Source organism: Meleagris gallopavo, chromosome 3 (genome assembly GCF_000146605.3).
Source record: "Meleagris gallopavo isolate NT-WF06-2002-E0010 breed Aviagen turkey brand Nicholas breeding stock chromosome 3, Turkey_5.1, whole genome shotgun sequence".
Classification (NCBI taxonomy): Eukaryota; Metazoa; Chordata; class Aves; order Galliformes; family Phasianidae; genus Meleagris; species Meleagris gallopavo.
In genome coordinates this window covers 69,844,427-69,863,796 of record NC_015013.2, presented here as the reverse complement: position 1 = coordinate 69,863,796, position 19,370 = coordinate 69,844,427, and the positions used below count along the sequence as shown (strand labels likewise).

Below are 19,370 nucleotides of genomic sequence, written 5' to 3'. Positions count from 1 at the left end.
CTTGTGGCTGCCAGGGCACACTGCTGACCCATGTTTAGCTTGCTGTCAGCCAGAACCCCCAGATTCCATTCTTATACGGCTGCTCTCCAACCTCTCATTCCACAGTTGGTGTATATAGCCAGGTTCAGAGTCTGGCATGGGAAAACCCTGGATATATGTACAGATTGAGTGATGAAGATAAAATAAAGGAGAAATAAGAACTAGAGTTTCATTGCTCTCCTGAGAAAACAAGTTATGAGATGAAAGGTAGGACAAACTTCATGTGCAATGCTATTCTTATGTTTTAAAACCACACAACTGTAGCATTCACCAAGAATCAAATGTGATTTATTTAAATATTTCAGCATCTATAACTTGGCTTTAGATATTTGAAAACAACTTACACATATTATTTGTAAGGAATTAAAAATCAACAAATACACGAACATTTCTGAGATTCCAATGTCCATACAGAATTTCAATAACAGTATTCACATTTATAACATTGTATCTGACTACTAATACACTTCCACTTGTCACCTGTCCAGAAAGAAAGAAAATGGAAGCTTGTGTGTGGTGCCCAGAAAGCCAACAGATTCATACAAAAACAGATTTTGATAAAAAACCACAAAGTTTATCACCTCAGAATTTCTATGGAAATGCTCATAGCCTTTCTTATACTACCTTTGGTACCCACTATCTGCTACCACCTGAGGTATCATTTCAGTTGTGTCCAAACACGTAGCACCTTTGGGCATGTAATAAACATATAGCATGGTGCAGTGCTTTCTTGATGTGACATGAAGCTCATCACCAAGCGTGACTTTGAACTCTGCAGACAAAGACTGCTAGGTTTAATATGGCACTGTCTTGTAGGCTTTATATTCTCTGCGTGCATTGTGGTATCTCAACTGCATCATTAACTGGTGCCTTCAAAAGGTGGGATGACAATGCAGTATTTCTGTGAAGTCACAGAGCAGAATGAACATCACGCAATACTGTAACATAGGCACTTGTGTACATGAAGAATACACGAGAGTATCTGGAACAGGGCAATCTAAATTACACCCTTGATCTCCTTTCCTCTTAATGTTTATGATATTTCAGTGATTTTAGTGCATGAAAGTCACAGCTTCTAAAAAGCAAAATATATATTTCTAGTATATTAGTACCTTAAATACTAAATATCTAAGTACCATACCTTAGTTTAGTGCATTTTTATCACTTACACTTTACATCAAAAGAAAATCCCACAAGTGCTGCAATGGATGGCATTGGAATGTGTGGAGAAAGCTTCACAGAAGAAGTGCCAGCAAACATTAGGCTAGAGGTACATGAGCTTATCATCTTGCAAATGATCTTACACTGTAGGGAAGGAATGAAAAAAAGGTCACAGTGGCAACAGCTGCCTTCTTTCCTATCCCATTTCTCTTTGTCTGGATAGACACAAATAAAAGACAATAATAGTGGAAGCCACAGGGACTTAATAAGATTTAAAAAAAATAACTTACTTGGGGTTACTTGAGTGGAATTTGAATTAAAAAAATACATGCTACATTCAAATATAATTACAGAAAGGAAGTATAAATTGACAAGAAGGACAATAAAAAGTGCAACATATCTATGAAGCAGATTAGAAAAGGAACTGTTGTTTTCATAGTCTAGTTGGTAAAGTTGATTGTTTTTTTCTTTTCTCTGACAGTTGTTGTCTTTTCCACTTGAAGCAGCTAAGAATTAGGACTGGTTACACATCATTGTGTGCCACACTGAAAAATGTAGTGTTCTTCACTGCCCATTTATTTAATCAGTGGTGGGTGCACTTGTCTAGTGCTGCAATGGGGACCTGCAAGATGTGAAGGCCTGGCAGCCAGTGCAGAAGGCTCTCTGGTTGCTGAAGAGCAGGAATGCAGGGTGCTGTGCCAGAAGAACTGGCAAGGTCAGTCCTGGGCAACCTGCTCTAGGTGACTCTGAGGGTTTGGACCATGTGTCCTCCAGAGGTCCCTTCCAACCTCAACCATTCTGTGAAAGACCAGCCTGCACGGTTGGGCAGTAGCTCACAGGATTTTTAATCAAGATTTTTAAATTTTCTCCTTAAAAAATCCTTAAATAAGTTCTACTGTGCAAAAAAATTAGTACGATTCATTGGGCCATGCTTTTGATACTGAAAGGCAAGCAGTGGATGCTATGAAAATGTATTTTCTCTGAATAAAGTGAATTGAAGCATGTCTCAGTCCCTTACAGTGCTCCACAGTGAGATGTTCTGCCAGAAAGCAAAAAATATGTCAGTTACAAGAGTGTCATTTGTTTGTTGAAGATACTTCTACCACAAAAAGAGTAATGGATGTGGCCTATAATGAAATAAGAATTTTTCACAAAACAGAATTGACCAAAACCAATTGCCAACTGTATCCTATCCAGTACAGACTATCTATTTTTTATTTGGCTAAGAATTTAGGAATATTTTTAGAAGTACACTGTGGCTTCTGCTTCCCAACTCAGGTTTTAAACCTTGCAGATATCTGATCTGATTTTTGTTACATTGATCAATTTATTTCTTAGGATTCTGATGGAATTTAATTTTTTTTTAAGCTTTTGCAATGAACCTAATAATTACCTACTGATAAGTGTTTGTTCATACCATACTTTATAGTTTCAAAGTGCTGTTCAATAACTGTTAATGAACAATTAAAAAAATCCTGTAAAACAGAGGCTGGCAAGTGGTTTATGAAACAAGCATAAATTAACAGACATCAAATTGGTGCAAAGTACAGTGGCTGATGCTTTAATGTATCTGAGGATATGGAGAGAACTTCAGGTTATAAAAATTGTTCCAGACAGGATGTGTCAAGTGCAATTCCCAGTGTCAAGGCAATCCTATTTGCTTTTAGCTTTTGTAGGTTCCATGTCTATGTCCAGGTCTGACAGGGCACAGTAGAAGAGCAGCTGAATGTATTTGGTTGTTGTAACTGCAATACAGAGCAAAAATGCATAGCTGAGACAAAGTTACATCTTTGACAAATGTACGGACTTTTAAGGCATTTGAAAGCACTATGCAAATATTAGTAGAATATAATTGATAGAGGGAAAAAGAAATCAATAATTAAAAATAAAGTCTCTCTTAATCAATATTTTAATTGTCACATTGACATCTGATGTCAAACTGAATAAAATATTAAACTTTTGGTTTTCAAGATTGCCTGAACTTGAGAAGTAGAAACTAGCCTTCAGGCCAATCATTCATTGCTTCATAATTTAGGAAAACATATGGGCTCCTCTGACTCTGATATCCCACTTCCCAATCAGGAAGTGAAGCAGTGGTCTTCTGGTATTTCTTCCTTCCAAGATACTAAACTGCATGCATTTATTCTTCACAATCCTGCAGAGTCTTTAATAAACCAATATTCTGAAATGGCCTAATACCACAGGTATTGGATGACCATACTGCATCCACATATTGGACTGTCTCGTACAGGTACGTGTCCTTTGTTTTCAGGGCCATGTGATGAAGCAAATGATGTGATATGCTGTATGCAGCATAGACATACATCATAGGGGAAGAAGAATGTAGGAAAAGTTATACTTCTGATCAAGCATTCAAAACACTAGCACTATGACTATGAAAAGAGAGTATATTACTTACCAGAGAGCCACTGTAGCCATTTAGGTCTTTTTTCAACTGGCAGATAGACTCCTAAATAATATGCAGGAACGCCTGAGAGGGCAATACCAATGCCAATAAGGGAATTGATCGTGTCACTGTAGAGAGGAACTATGACCAGGAAAAGGGAACATAAACAGTATATGATAGGGAAGAAGAGATTAAGCTGTGGAGAAAAAAACAAACATTTATTAAAAGAAGCAGTAAATATTCCATTGGAAAAAATGTCAAACTCTGTAGATTAAAATGATACAGGTCAATAATAAAAACATAATTATTGACTATATGACTAGTAAGTACTGCGTATTATCTTTTGAACGGCTACAGGCAGCATGCTTATGGTAGGTAGCTTCAGTTTATGCTGCTGAGAGCCTCTTTGGTACATTTGTGACAATCTGATGACTATTTTGTAGTTTTTAGATCTGTACAAGCTCAGTTCCTTTCCACATTAGTAAGAGACCAATCTTTGAAAGCACTACTTTAAAACTGAACAGTAATGGATAGTTTTCCTTGTAAGTTCAATTGCAAATTTTTAATTGCAGCTTTGATGGGGATCCATCTCAGCTAGACTTTCAATTACCACCCTGATTCTACAAAACTAAATGAATGATTTTGCTAGGGCACTTAGCAAGTATATATCACAACTAATGGAAGTTGCAATAACATATATATGGATTTATTTTTTACTAGAATGCTTTTCACTGGCTGTAGTCACTAGACTTCTAAAGAATTCAAAAGATGGCATTTGAGCACTGGAGTTTTTACTGGCATAAATATTTCTTTTACTTATAAAAAGTTATAACTATAAAGTGATGAAAACCAATGTCTATGATTAAAAAAAAAAGTGTATGCAAACTTGTGACATTGACTAAGCTGACAAATGCTGCTAGGAATTAAATAGTTATTATCTATTATCTACCTTGCTTTAGGAAAGTCAATACCAAAACTGCCCAGAATTCAAAATTTTACCTTAATCTTCTTATATCTTGTACAAAAGTTTGAAAATGAAGTGTGAGAATGCTTCAGGAATATTTGATTTGTGTAAGCTTTCCTAGCAGTATGTGCTGAGCATATTTTAGCTTTTATATTCAGGATGTTACAATTAACCAGGAAAAAAAAAAAGTGCTGGTAAAGATGGTGCAGGAATATAGGGTAACAAGGAAGAAATGTTTAGAAAAGCTTCAAAAGATATGATGCTAATTTGGATTTCTCATAATTTTGCTGCATCTCTGCAGAGCTAGGACACAGGCCATAGAGTCAAGGGAGCAGAGTCAAATAAGAGTGTGTAGCCGTCTGTGCCTGAGGGAAGCTCTGGGCTTCCATTCCTGCATTCTGGACAGTCACTGGATTTAAGCTAGAAATGAACCGTACGTGTGCCTCATCTCTCTGCTGCCTCCTTCACCTTGTTATAGCCAGATGCCCTTCTACTGTCAGTTTTAAGCTTGCATTTCACTGCATATAACCACTGTGCATGAGGAAGGCTGAATGTCTGTATTTTATTATTCAAGCTTTTGAACTTCTACTTGAGCAGAATTTTGAGCATTTATTGTCTTTGGAGAGACTCTTGATGAATTTCTTATGCTAAGTTTGACCAGCGCGAATCTCCCTGGAGTCCCCATCACATATTGGAGTCCTCTGTGAACAAAACTAAAAGGACTAAGAACTGACTGTGAACCCCAGTGATTTATTTATTCAGGGGAAAGAAAAAAAAAAAGAGAAACTTAAATTTTAATGAAAGGAAAAAGAAATTGAAAGTATAATTTCAAGCTCACAGCAAGAGTACTTGTTCTTGTGGAAACTGAAATAGGTTTTGCTCCTTCATTTCTTACCTTCTATGCTAACAGGATTCCTATGGCTGAAATGAATAGCCTGTAGCACAACTGGTAATGTTATGAGTTTGGGATTATGTGTAACATAAACCTATATATGAGCTGGCTGTTACAGCTTATTTCCTCTCACTTACTTTAATAGGTCGTGGTCTACGTGGCTGAGTATATCTCAAATATATTAGTCCTGCAATAGACAGGCCCACGAAGAGCCAGTAGTTGAAGCAGTAGTAATTAATGAGGAGGAAAACATCTTCCACAAGGAGATAAAGCAAAGTCATTAAACCCTAGAGATAAAAAAGAAAGGCATTTTTATGGGAAAATAAATAAACATTGTATTAAGAAGAAAACAGGTAGTAAAGTTATAAAAAGGCCTGTTTCAAACATATTTGGCTGGAAATCAGGTCCTTGCAGGAAGGATATAATTAAAACTAAGAAATCCACAAAGGCACTGCGTGAAATCTGCTGGTATCTCTTCCTCAAATGTAGCATTGACATCTCCAGGCCTGGCTGAAGAGGTCTTGCCTTGCCTTTGTGAAGCTGCATTTCAGCATCACAGAAAACCCTCCTAACAAGGATGGATGAACAGCCCAACCTTGGATGGGCCAACTGTTCTGATCAGCTTCAGTTTGAAACCTCGCTTTTAATTTTGTTTCTCTTTTGGAGGTGCTCACAATCCACTCATTAAGAACATTAAATTCTGTGTTACACAGGTGTGCTGTATACTCTGCATGGAAAGGGAAAATGAGATCTAAAATACCAGGAATTTAATGACTGCTTTAACAAACATGAGAAACAGAAATATGCAGTCTTCATTCCATAAGCAGAAAAAATCCACCAGAAAAAAGGAGGACAGTGTTGTATTAAGGGAGTATCCATAATGAGACAATATTTACCAGTACATTATTTAATGTCCAACATGACTGGTATGGTACTCTGCTCATACCCCTTATGTAACACATGGCAAGGCAGGATACCAAATAAAACACGAGTTCAAATAAAAAAGAATGAAATGCTTTTGAATGATTCATAGAATCATAGAATGGCCTAGGTTGAAAAGGACTACAATGATCATTTAGTTTCAACCCTGATGCTATGTGCAGGGTCATCAACCACCAGACCAGGCTGCCCAGATCCACATCCAGCCTGGCCTTGAATACCTCCAGGGATGGGGCATCCACAACCTCCTTGGGCAACCTGTTCCTGTGTGTCACCACCGTCTGTGTGAAAAACTTCCTCCTAATATCTAACCTAAACCTCCCCATCTTAGTTTAAATCCATTCCCCCTTGTCCTATCACTATTCACCCTCGTAAACAGCTGCTCCCCCACCTGTTTATATGCTCCTGTCAAATATTGAAGACCACAATGAGGTCTCCCTGGAGCCTTCTCTTTTCCCAGCTAAACAAGCCCAGTTCCCTCAACCTTTCCTCATAGGAGAGGTGCTCCAGCCCTCTGATCATCTTAGTGGCCCTCCTCTGGACCCATTCCAAGAGCTCCATGTCCTTCCTGTACTGGGGGCCCCAGGCCTGGATGCAGTATTGCAGATGGGGCCTCACAAGAGCCAAGTAGAGGAGGACAATCATCTTCTTTCCACTTTCTTTGCTTGTGTGTATCCTCTTTTTTATTTCAATCTATTAGATTTATGGATTATTTATTAAAATCATTTGCATGAAGACTGTATGCTATGCTTCCTTGCTTTTGTCTCACAGGATTTATTTGTACTGTGAGAGCAGAAGATAGTAAGAGCAAGCATAGACATCCAACATTATGAATTTAAATTTAAATGCTTTAACACTCGTGTTATAAATAGAGCCCTGGAAAACTGGCCTACAGGAGGGTCGCAGAGCTCTTCCTGTCATACTCTTCTCCAGTGGACACTGAAAACACATATAAAGATTTAACTCCTGTCTACGTGTTACACAGCCATTTTCTAAGCTTCTGTTTCTCATTCTACTTTTACAGTCAGAGAGTACATAACAGAATCAGGCCATTCTTTTTCCACTGAAGAAAAAACACCAGATAAAATGAGTTTTAGAAATCCTGGCCACTTGAGGAAGACGTCCTCAGTGCAGGAAAGCTGGGGAGCAGTGTACAGTAGGGAGATGTAACACTCCCTGTGTCTTTATCCCCAGCTAATCATGCCAGGCATAGCGCTGGGCTTTCACTTACATTAAAGAGAAGAGCAGGGACTGGTGTGAAACACTTCATATGAATCAAGCTCAGACTGTCAGGGAGGTGTCCTTCTCTGGCTCCAACATAGAAAAGCCTAAAAAAAAAACCAACAAAAAAAGTCCCCTCTAACAACCAGCTAGCCAAGGAATGTCTTGTTGCTTTCTGACAAAGACAGAATTAATTAGTTTATCAGTGTATTGTAAATGCTGCTCTCTTCTCCTGTAGTTTATATCATAATTGTCCTTCCAGCATAAATGAACAATTTAGCATGCAGAAATTAACAGTGTCCCTTTTACAGTGTGGTAGTGAAGAATGCAGATTAATGACAAATTATTCCTTTTTTATTACTTCAAAATAAATCATATATTTCATACCTAGATGCTGCAATTATTGATGAGTTTAACCCACTGTAGCAAGACATGGCCACAGCTATAGGAATTATCCACTTAGCATAACTAAGCGTTTCAGTACCAAACGTCTGTAATGCAAGAAAGAAAACAATAGTGAGGCCATTGCATTAAACACACGGACAATTCTGGGAAACCCTCATGAGAACACCCCAGCCCAATTTTAGTGTCATAGCCACTGCTTTCCTCTAAGACTAGTAATGACTTGGGAAACCAGAAATTAGGTTTAAAAAAAAAAAAAACCAACATAAAAATGAAAATGGCAGACGCATTAAAAAAGATTAATTAAAAAATTAAGCTGAAATCAAATCAATGAAATAATAGATGAAAATTTATTTTTAATAAGGTATTCTAACAAATCCTGCTTATATTAGTCCGTTATTTATGATTGTACTTTTGTAGAAAATGTTGATAGAGTTTTAGAAAAGCACGTCATGGCATATTTTTGTGTTGAAAATACTGCTTCAGTCCTACAGTACTAAAAATCCCCACTCTACATTAAAATGACAGAAAAAAAACCCATGTAGTTCTTAAATCCCAGATTTTCCGTAGCTGTTTCTCTGTCTGGCTCTAATGAAAGCATCTTCTACAGTTAAGTACTGTGAGGTGAAGGATTTACAGAGTATATAAGAGGATTTTACAAGAGCAGAATTATTGGGTATGAACTTTAAACGCACCTTCTAACATAGTGGTACTCTTACACGAAAACAAGGTTTAAAACAAAGCAAACATCTTCAGCATAGAAATACTTCTATTGTTTTGCCAATAAGTATGCTCCCTGAGATTCTTCCACTGTAGAAGAATTTAGAAACTACTTCCATGCAGTAACTTTTGGTTTTGTCATTTTATGTAACTTACCACAGCCACTGCATCACTTGTGAGGAGTGCTGACATATCCAGCACTACATAATATGCTATATTAGTCAGCAAGTAAATAATAGTCACAATAGGCATGGAAATTGCAATAGAAAGAGGTAAATTCCTGAAAAAGGAAAATGACAAAATTATTTCATGTTCTGCAGATTTAAGTAAAATACTGTCCCTAAATTCAAACACTTGCAAATGGATACATCCGTCACTTTCTGTAATCCAACATTTTGTAATCACAGGGTTACAAAATAAAGTTCAGCCACATGTGAAACAATTCCATAAGCAGCTTAGTTGGCTTCTTGTGGCTCTGTGTCACATGTTTTAGGCCAAAATTGTACGTTTGTACCTGAACACTTTAAAAATTGTCTTTTATATAAAGCAGTTTAATAGAGCACTTAATTGACTTCAAATGCATACTTAGATGTTTTCTTGACTGTAACATTTTTCCTGACTGATAAACTGTGCATGTCCCAAGACAAGGTGGGCTTGTATCATCTGAGCAGGTGAAGCACACCACTCCCACAGGGTGGACATCCCTACAAAGAGGAGGGGGATGGAACATCCAACACTACTGTGGACTTCTTTATTTGCCTTCAGCAAAATGAAACATTTTGCCCATAAATAGTAACACTGAAGATCACAAAATAAAACAGTCAAAAACTTGACAGTCTTACACTTGGTGGCAAAAGCAGTCACGGAAAATAAAATAATTGTTTTGTCTGACTGAGAAGAAGTAGGGAATTTTAGAAAGCTTAGGTGGACTCACACTTTCAGCAGGGATTTGTTCTTCTCCTTTTAAAAAGTCTGGTCCAAAGTGTAAGGTATAAAACACATATCTGGAGGAAAATTATTAATGTGATACAATTGGTGAGAGAGGAGTTCTTTCTTACTAGTTCTTTTGGAAATAAGTGTTTTTGTAGAGAAAATGGTTAGACTAATTTCTAATCAGAAAGCAGCTCGTCCTGCCGTACCAGGACGCTTTCCAGTGCTTTGAATGCAGAATGTGCATTTACCTCTCGGGGTTCTTCATCTCCTCGGTGACGTAATTCAGGGTGTCCCATCCCGCGTAGGAAAAGAGGGCTGAGTACAGAGCCAGTGCAATCATTCCCGGGTCTGTTGCTGAGCCCTCAAAGGCAGCTTTGAGATTTTCTGTTTCTCCTGTACAAACGGCAGGTACAATTACTTGTTACATGTCAACGATTTAGACATAGGGCACTACACGAAATGTCTCATCTGTCCCCCTCAAAATAAAAGCTATTTAATCCAGGTTTCATCACTATTCTTAAAAGTTAAAATTTCACTTGACAAATAAGAGAGTTTCAATCAGCTATCATTTAGACAGTTACACTGACAACACATTTTCCCGTGTTTGCTATTTGGACATCACTTGGGAAATCCCACCAGTCCTCACAGCTTCCTCATTCCTGGCACCAATCCCTAGCCTACCAAGAGAGCGTGAAGTGCTGAGGGCTATGAGCCAGGGAGACACAGTTGAGAAACCCAATTTCAACTCCTGAATCTGTCTCATATTCCATCATCTCCTATCCATATTGTCACCACAAGGACTGGTGTCCAACGGAGTGAGAAATTCTCAAGACCCCATCTCAGTGGGACAGCTGTTCACCAAAATTAGAGAAGACACGGAAAATATTCCCTTTCTAAATTCTCTAGTTTAGTTCAATCAGTTGAGACAAGAAACTGCAGAAAACTGTAAAATAGAAAAATAGAAGAACTACTCGTGAAACCGTGTAGGCCTTCTCTGCAGCCCTGAAAAGAGGAAGAAAGGCCTACTCGAATGTGCAGAAGGAAAGTGAACTATCTAACATAAATGGAAATGGGTTTAGGTATTAAGGAAAACAGAAACACACTGAAACCTCTGTTAGGGAAGAAAGTAAAATGTTTGCTATGAAATCAAACAACTTCATCTTGTGGTTAGACTAAGAAATACAATGCTGCCACAAAAGAAATTCAATCTTTTAAGAACAGTAAATGCCAGTCTTTCACATTCACAAAAAAATAATTTTCTTCATAGACTGCTAGAATTTGAGAAGGTGAAGCTGCAAGATCAACGCACACTTAGAGGACATAGATGAAGAAAATTGTAGGAAAGAATAAAAAAAAAACAAGGAAAATATCCAATAGAACAAAGAAAAGCTTTTTAACTGGAGAGCACCTACTCAAAATCAGATATATTCACAGTGTTTTAAAAGAAGTGGTGTATGTCAGCACATCAGGAGCATGGCAGGGCTAAAATAAGAGAGCTGTTCTTTCCACTGAAACAGCTGCTAAGTTTAAAAGAGCTCACTGACCTGATCACAACTTTCTCCAGATGTCTCAATCATTCTTCCTCCCAGCCCTTTCTGTATTTAAGCACTTGGTTCTATTCAGACAAATTAGAGATGAGACCTTTGCCACCAATAAAAACCCTCAGCATTTTGCATTCGTTGCAAGAAGGCTTCCTCTTTGCCTTTGTCCTCCTGACCCAGGTAACAATGTAAATAAACCAACCTTAGGACTGTGTTCATTTGTTCAGTTTTGTTTAAATTTGATCAAATCAGTGACAAATGACATACACTGATACGGTTAAACAAAAAAAGCTCCCTTAAAGACTTTATGGTATAAAAACAGCTGGTGAACTGGAGCCAAGGAAAGGTGAACACCAGAAAACGTGGGAAAGCAAGCTCTCACATTTGGTTTTACAAATTAGTTTCTACAGAAAAAAAAAAAAAGATAGTTCCTAAGCTGAAGAGTGAAAATCATCTTTACTTTTACTGAATAAAGTCACAATGGCTATTTAGGGATTTAATGGTAAATGAAAATGAAAAAGAAAAGAAACCTTAATTACTAAGCGACAGAGCTAGAGTTGGAAAAGCAGCCCTGGAGGAAATTAGTATCTAGCTTTTGGGTATATACAATTCAGTCTGTTTACTGTCGATAAAAAATGGCTCAACCATCCTGTGATGTTTTACCATACCACAGTGAATCACAGGAATGCAGTGTTACAGCATTGTCTCCTGTTTCTAGCAATTAGCAAGCCCTATCACCACTGCCAGCATCTCTTTTGCACAGCTGAAGAGCAAGTTCCTTCTTCCCTGGATTTCTGCTATGCTGTTCAGTCCCAGGAGAAGGTGAAACATCTTGCTTCTTCATGCTGATAATTGCACCAACATGCTATTAATTTTTACTAGCATGTGCCAGAGACATTGGGACTAACTAATCTAGCTATCATCAAACTGATGTTAACAGTCATTCCCCCTCCTTTTCAACCCAGACCATTCTGTGATTCTATGAATTCAACTGCTACCTCCTATACAGCCTGAGCAATGCAGAACTTGGTATGTGTTAGTCTGCCACAGCAAGAACGAAAGAATAACTAAACAACCAGTGCTTAGTAAGCCATAAAATTCCCCGAATCTTCCTGTGACAGGTAACTTTTTCAGAAGAAATAATACTTCAAGTGCAAGTCTACTGGAGTCCAATCTTCCTGTATGGAATTTGAAATGAATATGCACTTCATTTTTAAGAATGCAAGTAAGTAGAAAATATTCTTACCTTTACCAATTTTGTAAAGGCCAACAGATATCACCACGACAAGGGCCATAAGTTTTGCATATGTGAAAATATCTTGCACGCGAGTTCCCCACTTCACATTAACGCAATTAATAAACGTTAAGGAACCTGAAGAGAAAAGTGACATGCACGGGAGGACCACTGTATGTTTCACATCACATATTGCAAAAATATTCTTCCAGATACCACCCCTCTGCCAAGCAATACAACAGAATCAATTTTCAATATTTCAGGACCACCTAGATATAATCAGATGAATTAAATACCTGATTTACTCTGGAGGATACTGTGATGCGTATTTCACAACAATGAAGGCATAAAGAAAACACCAGATTTTGAGTTCTAGGATGACTCCTGCTCTTTTAAAGTAATCTTTAAAGCTATAAATTTCCTCAGAGTCAACAGTGTCACCAGCAAGTTGTGCACATGCAGAAAATACAATTTCTTTATATTCTTTGCACTGAAGTTCTCCACACCAACCAAAGCCCTTGTCTTTATACAGAGTAAGAACAGCTCCTGCACCAAGGAGCTTGGATGCTCTTTGTAGGACCCTGAATTGAGACAGCTCAGAATGCTGTTGCTGTGCCCACAGGTGGGAGCTGTGCCATTCATGCTCTGAACCCAGATCTGAAGGTTACAGAAGTACTTACAGAGTTCTCTCAAGCATTGATTTCGACAAAGGCTAATGGAAACAACAAAGTGCTGGTTGCAGAGATTAAGTGGTGTCAACTTAATCTTTCTCTCCTGCCATGTTTTTTGCATTCAGCTTTGTTGCACAAGTTAAACCTGACGAGCTTAGAGGCTGTGAGGAGCACTAGTACCTGTAATGCTGAATGCTTGGCAAGCATGCCTCCTGCTCTTCGAGTACATGAACAGCATTGTGGGCAGCTCATCTCCCTGGCAGCTCCTTAATTCACAGAGAAATGCATTTGGCATCAGGTATGATGTCCAGCTGCCGGATAACAGCAACTAAATGCAGCAAGGGCAGTTAGTTGCCTCAAGCACTGAACAGCGTGGGCTATTTCTTCTCTAGCAGTCTTCTGCTCTATTCTTCTGTTTCTCTGACCTGCCTATCATTTGCACTACAGTTTCAAAAGAAAGAAAAAGGATTTTGTAACTGCTTAAAATGAAAACCATTTAGTGAGGAAATTAGCATATAACTGCAGACATTCACAGAACTTCTGTCTTCTTTGTCACAAGCAGCTCTGCATATTTGTCTGGGTGCCCTGCCAGCTGTGAAAGTAATTACGCACCTATGTAGAGAATCAGGACCTGATTCGTCCCCACTGTTAACATACCAATATTGTGCAATAAGGACAGGACTTTGGTTTTGTTCTGGTATGAAAAAAACAGTTCAGTAGTATGTATCAGTAAGCGCTAGAATTCCAGCAGTATTTCTTAAAAATGATACAAGTGTTGACTGAAGTTTTCAATACTGAACATTTATGAGTTACTTGCAATGCTATAAAGGGCTGTTTGAAATAGTGCAAAGGATATAATTATTGCACATGTACAGAAAACGAGATTCATTATATATAGTCATTACAGCATCTTGCCATGGGATTCCTGGTAAATACCACTAAATATGTGGATACGTTCTCTGCACTGTGTTGGTGAAGCCTCAATTAAATCCACTGCTCCTTAACTTTGTCAAATTTTTCAAGCTAGTAATAAGCTTGCTATCTGACTGCCAAATTGCTTACTACATATCAGTAGTTGCTTACTACAATTATCATAGTAAACTGTAATTTTCCCAGCAATCTGAGCTGGTACTTAAAGCGCTGGTCATAAGCCTGGTCAGAAGCAGCTAATTTTCTGTATGAGAAAGCAGCAGCTGCCAGCCATACCTTGTGCATCAGCTCATAGAAGTCAGAGGTACCAGAGTACACTACAAATGATTCACATAAGGACTACAGCAAGAATAACCAAAAAAACAAAGTCTTAATGAAAAATCAGTATTTGAAGATTGCTTCCCCCAAGCATTAGGACTTCATGAAATGCATCTAGAAAACTAGGGAAATTAATTTTGCTCTAATAAATAACTGCTTCTCTGTGCAAGTGGAAGCTTTCAGCTGATAAAGCCTTTTGGAATAGGGTTAGGTTTTTTTTGACTGGACCACTGGTTGGAGTGGTCATAAGGGCCTCAAGTTACATCACTGAGCCCTCTTCAGAAGTGAACTTCCTCTGTAGCATGCTGGTGGAAATCAGGGCTACAGAGAGAACAGCTTTTCAGAATTGTCCCTGTATATTACAATAACTTAAAAATACTCATTCTTCTGGAAGATTTTGTAAAGTTATACAATTTGTTTCTAAAAGATCACACTATAGCATAGCCTGAAAGGAACATGACCCATCTTGACAAAGTTCTATGGAAAAAATGTTTGAGTGAAGTTCATTTACTGGAGGATAAAGTTATGATGTTTATCCCTGTGTTCAATTAAGTCAAATCTGAGGAGTATGTGATTACTACTCAATTTTTCTAGGGACAAAACTCATACTAGAATGAAAGAATCACACAACATCCTCAGCAGCAAGAGATTTACATCGAGTCCAACCCTGGACTCCACAGAGTCGCCACTGCCCTGGCAAGCCTGTTCCAGGGTCCAACCACCCTTTCAGTGATTAACATTTTCCTAATATCCAACCTGATGCTCCCTGACATAACTCCATGCCTTTCCCTTAAGTCCTATCACTGGTCACTGTAATTTTAATTTCATATAAGCTTTCTGATCTTTATTCATTCTACAGTATTTGCAAGAAACAGGGAAGAGGACATAGGCCAAATGTCAACAGCAAACTGGACCAAAGATTCACAAAGATACTTTAATTCAGCAGTCACAGTTTCCCTCAAACAGATGGAATTATCCTTTCCCCTCTAATAATCTCAGCCTTAAGTAAAATACATCTGAACAAAAGCATATGAATTCCTAAGAATGTATTCAAAGGAGGAAATAAGTATTTTCACAGCAGATGAAGGAATAAAACTCTGAAAAACTTGTCTGGGCACCTACAGCATAGCTATTGATTTCTAATCAATCAGAATTTTACTTACAAATACAAGCAGCTGCAATCAATCTGACTGCATCGTACGGTGGCTCACAATGAGGAAAAATCGGCTGAACAATATAGTTAGCAAATGTGATTGCTATCACTGCCTGAGTTGTTGGTTCAATAATAAGCAAAGATGACCACAGTCTAATGAAGGCCACAAAGGCACCAAACGCTTCCAGGATGTAGGCATAACTAGCTCCAGATTTAACAATGGATGTTCCCAACTCAGCATAACATAAAGCTCCAAACAGTGAAAACATTCCGCCAAGAGCCCAGATGATAAGAGAGAGTCCGTAGGAAGTACTGTACATTAAAACACCTCTGGGAGATACAAATATCCCAGAACCAATCATATTTCCTACAATTAATGAAACTCCATTTAGTAACGTAATTTCTTTTTTCATCTGCATTTTTTCACTTGTGTCTGCCATGTCATCCATTTCAGCATTTCCATTCTTAGATTTGGATTTTTTCTTGCAGCATATTTGCCAGGACGTTGGCATCTTCAAATAGTATTACCTGAAAACAAGAGGAGACAACATCTTTTATAAAGCATCTAGCATCTGAGAAATGAGGAAGATAATTAGTGTACAAGGCACAAATGGTACAGACCGCATAGAAGTGGATAATCCTACCTTTCACTCTTACACTCATACACTCTTGTGTACCTTTTTAACAGGTGAATGAGAGGTCACTGTCCTTGGTTATCAATCCTGAAATTTCCTTTATTTATTTCATATTCCTAAAATTGAACCCTGACTTCACTTCTGTTATTTATCTTAAATTGTAAATCCACATTCTGTTGCTAAACTGATTTTAAGGAAGAAAGAGACTCTCTTCCCCTGGAAACATGCTGTTCCAAGAGATTAAGTTATGGCTACAGAATAAAAGCATCTTGAATTTTGGGTGAAAGCCACTCACATGCATAGGGATTGTGTTTTAAAACCCTGTTTTAAAACATTTTCATACAAAGGAGTCCAACACCTGCACTCTCAGGGCAAGATCCAAGCTCAATAGGAATTCGGAAAAACAGTGCAGCTGTGTGGTCACACATAAATCAGCCCTGTGTACACATCACTGCTTGGGGCTGAGATGGCAAGGGACAACAAAAGAAAATATAGCAGCCTCAAATACAGAGATGTCTCTTGACTACACCCATCCTTGGGTCAGGCTTACTCATACCAATGCTTGCTTAGAACAATGACTTTTTTGGTTCCTGCCTCAAGAGAAATGCATTTCTCCTTCCTCTCCCTCCATCCACCCACTCCAAAGAGCTTCCAAAGAAAACTTCCTCAAAATCCTAAGAGCTAAAGCAAAGCTTTTTTTGTGTTGAACAAAACTTGTCTGCACAATCTGGCTGAAAACATTTGATCCCAAATGTAAGTTGTTAAAATGTGGATTGATGGCTCCCTGAGATGCATCTTTTCCTTTGTAAAGTATGGCTGTTTTAGAAGCTCTGAATAATATATAATGTCGTTTACCACTTTTTTTGGTGCAACTCAGTCTCCTGGTTGATCAAGTAACTAATGAGGTATGATGTGGATTAAAGATTAAAAGATATCAAACTGTCTTTAAAAATCAAGCGCTTTTTTTCATCCCAAAAGCACTTTTCTAACCACAGAAGCAGTGAAGGAACACTGGAATAAAGTTAAATATTAGTTTATGCTATAAGTGTTCAAACTTGACTGATCATCCCACCTAATGCTGACCTTCTCTTCACACATGGGTGACTCCTTTTACTTTTCACTTTGTCCCTTGAAGAATGAAAAATATCATCTTGCTCAATTGGAGGAATTTTGAATATCCAATCCATCAGTCAAGGATCTCCCTTAAAGTTCCTAATAAGCACTCCCAGTTTCTTACCACTGACACACATTTTCTGATGGTGTGAAAAGAAAGAGGAAAAGAAGCCATTTTCCCCATCACGTTTCTGCTCCCTATGGCTACATGAGATGTTGGCAGGAACCCCTTCTGTGACTGCAGCTGCTTGAATAGCCCATTGAGACAGAAGCACACAGAATTTCAGCATTTAACTCCCCAAATCAACTATTTTGGCAGCAGAGTTGGTTTAAAATCAACTTGTGATTTTTGTGCCAGATCTAGGGTTGTTTGTTTTTTTTCCCCTCCGTTTTCTTTCAGATAATTCAGAGCCAAAATGCACAAATGTTGGTACAGCCCAAAGGGAGTAAGAATTTAAAATGCAGCTGTTCCTTAGATGATATGAGCATGGAGCTATGCAAGTAGATGATAAAAACCAGAGGCTACCTGCTTCCCTGAAATGAAATCTTATTGATAAATGAGATCAAGTTATTTTCTAGTAAAGCAGTACACAGAGTGCAATTGATAGACTGTCGCTAGTGCATGTAACTTGTGTACATGATATAAAACCTGAACTTTGATGTTCAGTTTAATATTAAATTATTTTTATGTTTAGTTAAACATTAATTTTTTTTTTGTAACAATGTCTTGCCTATTTTTCTTTTTCCATCTTGTGTTAGCAAAAGATTATTTCAGATCCCTGAAAATGTGTAACCAAAGCTGTAGAGAAATATCTCTTTCATAAATAAGTGACTGTGGATAAAAATACTTTGAAAGAAAATACATTAGATGAAGAAAGAGTTCAAACTTCTGCTCTTTAAGAAATGCCATATCAGCAAAACTTTTAACCAGACACTGAATTAATACTCATAAATGGGTAGTCTTGAGAATCAAAGGATAAGAGATTCAATTTCCATAATTAATGAGGTGTAAATTTACTGTACTCCCAATTTATATTAGCTGAAGTTCTGCAAGAAAGTAGTAGCTTCCTGAGGACAAAAACTTGTAAGCAGCTTTGCTCTTGCCATCCTCTGTCTCAGTACTCCTGATCCTTGATAGCGCAATGCTCTTATTCAATGTGGTCACAACCTGGAAGTTATTATTTATTTCTTTATTCAACACTATGTCTTTCTTAAATAAAGTTTTACTAAGGTCTCATCAGTTTTCATCAAAGCCTTCACAATATTAAGAAAATTGGAAAAACTAGGAGACTATCTTCTGTCACAACTTCCTGTATAATAGCAAAAGGAAAGGAATCTGCTGTTATAAAGAATTTACTGCTGTTATAGCCCAGATAAGGACAAAAGCTGTTTGAGGAGATGCAGTGGTCTACTACCATGGTCTAAAACTTTCCCTTATTTATAGCTCATCATTTTCTTCCTACCAACCCTGACCCTCAGTCTTATTTTCTGCCCTGTCATACTGTTACGTCACTTCACCCTCGTGTGTCACATTCTCTTCATCCTACCTATCCATCTTGGGACCATCATCACTGCTTCTGCCTTTGAACTGGTGCACAGAAAAGCTTAAGCTAAGAAGACTCACTGGTCAAGCATGACTGGTTCATTGTCACTTGGGCATCACTGTAGGTCATATTTCAATGGTATATATAATCCAAGATAAAGCCACTACAAGTTAATGTTTGTGAGGTCTTTCATACTAGGGACGAACATCACAGGTATAACAAGGGTATAACAAGCTGAATTCTTACAAAGAGTGGCCAATTTCAGTTGGAAAATTGTTATAATAGGCAACAAAGCTTTACAGTAGATCTTTTAGGAGACAGGGAATCAGAATGGCTTCCTGAGAATAAAAGAATTTGTTTGAAGAGCAGGACATAAAAGCTTTCTGGTACGAGGGGAAGCCCGGGCTGGATGGGCTCCCATAGACTCTAACATGTAGAAGGAGCTGCTTCCCTCTGCAAATGGCTTTCAGACAGGTATCAACATGCTGGTGTACCAGCACATTAAATGAAACAGCTTCCAACAGTCACCTGTGCCTTGTGTTGGCAAACAGTC

The 19,370-nt window shown here is 38.0% G+C and overlaps 1 protein-coding gene across 1 annotated transcript; it reads right to left on the bottom strand.

The window, feature by feature from the left end:
- Positions 1-310: 310 nt before the first annotated feature.
- LOC100541400 (Y+L amino acid transporter 2-like) lies at positions 311-17,962 on the bottom strand. The gene is made up of 9 exons (XM_010709116.3): positions 15,536-17,962; positions 12,466-12,591; positions 9,927-10,071; positions 8,902-9,025; positions 8,011-8,114; positions 7,634-7,730; positions 5,601-5,750; positions 3,620-3,803; positions 311-2,945 (listed from the first exon to the last, which is right to left on the bottom strand). The coding sequence occupies exons 1-9, from the start codon at positions 16,035-16,037 to the stop codon at positions 2,854-2,856; spliced, it is 1,524 nt and encodes a 507-aa protein (XP_010707418.1). The 5' UTR covers positions 16,038-17,962; the 3' UTR covers positions 311-2,853.
- Between the last annotated feature and the right edge of the window lie 1,408 nt (positions 17,963-19,370).

Bases quoted from the DNA above. Each gene is read 5' to 3' on its own strand.
- LOC100541400 (XM_010709116.3), bottom strand. From the start codon at position 16,037: ATGCCAACGTCCTGGCAAATATGCTGCAAGAAAAAATCCAAATCTAAG. The intron at 12,592-15,535 runs GTAAGTAAAATT...TTTTCTCTTCAG, and splicing joins GATTGCAGCTGCTTGTATTT to GTTCCTTAACGTTTATTAAT. The intron at 9,026-9,926 runs GTAAATGCACAT...TTCCTTTTTCAG, and splicing joins GAGATGAAGAACCCCGAGAG to GAATTTACCTCTTTCTATTG.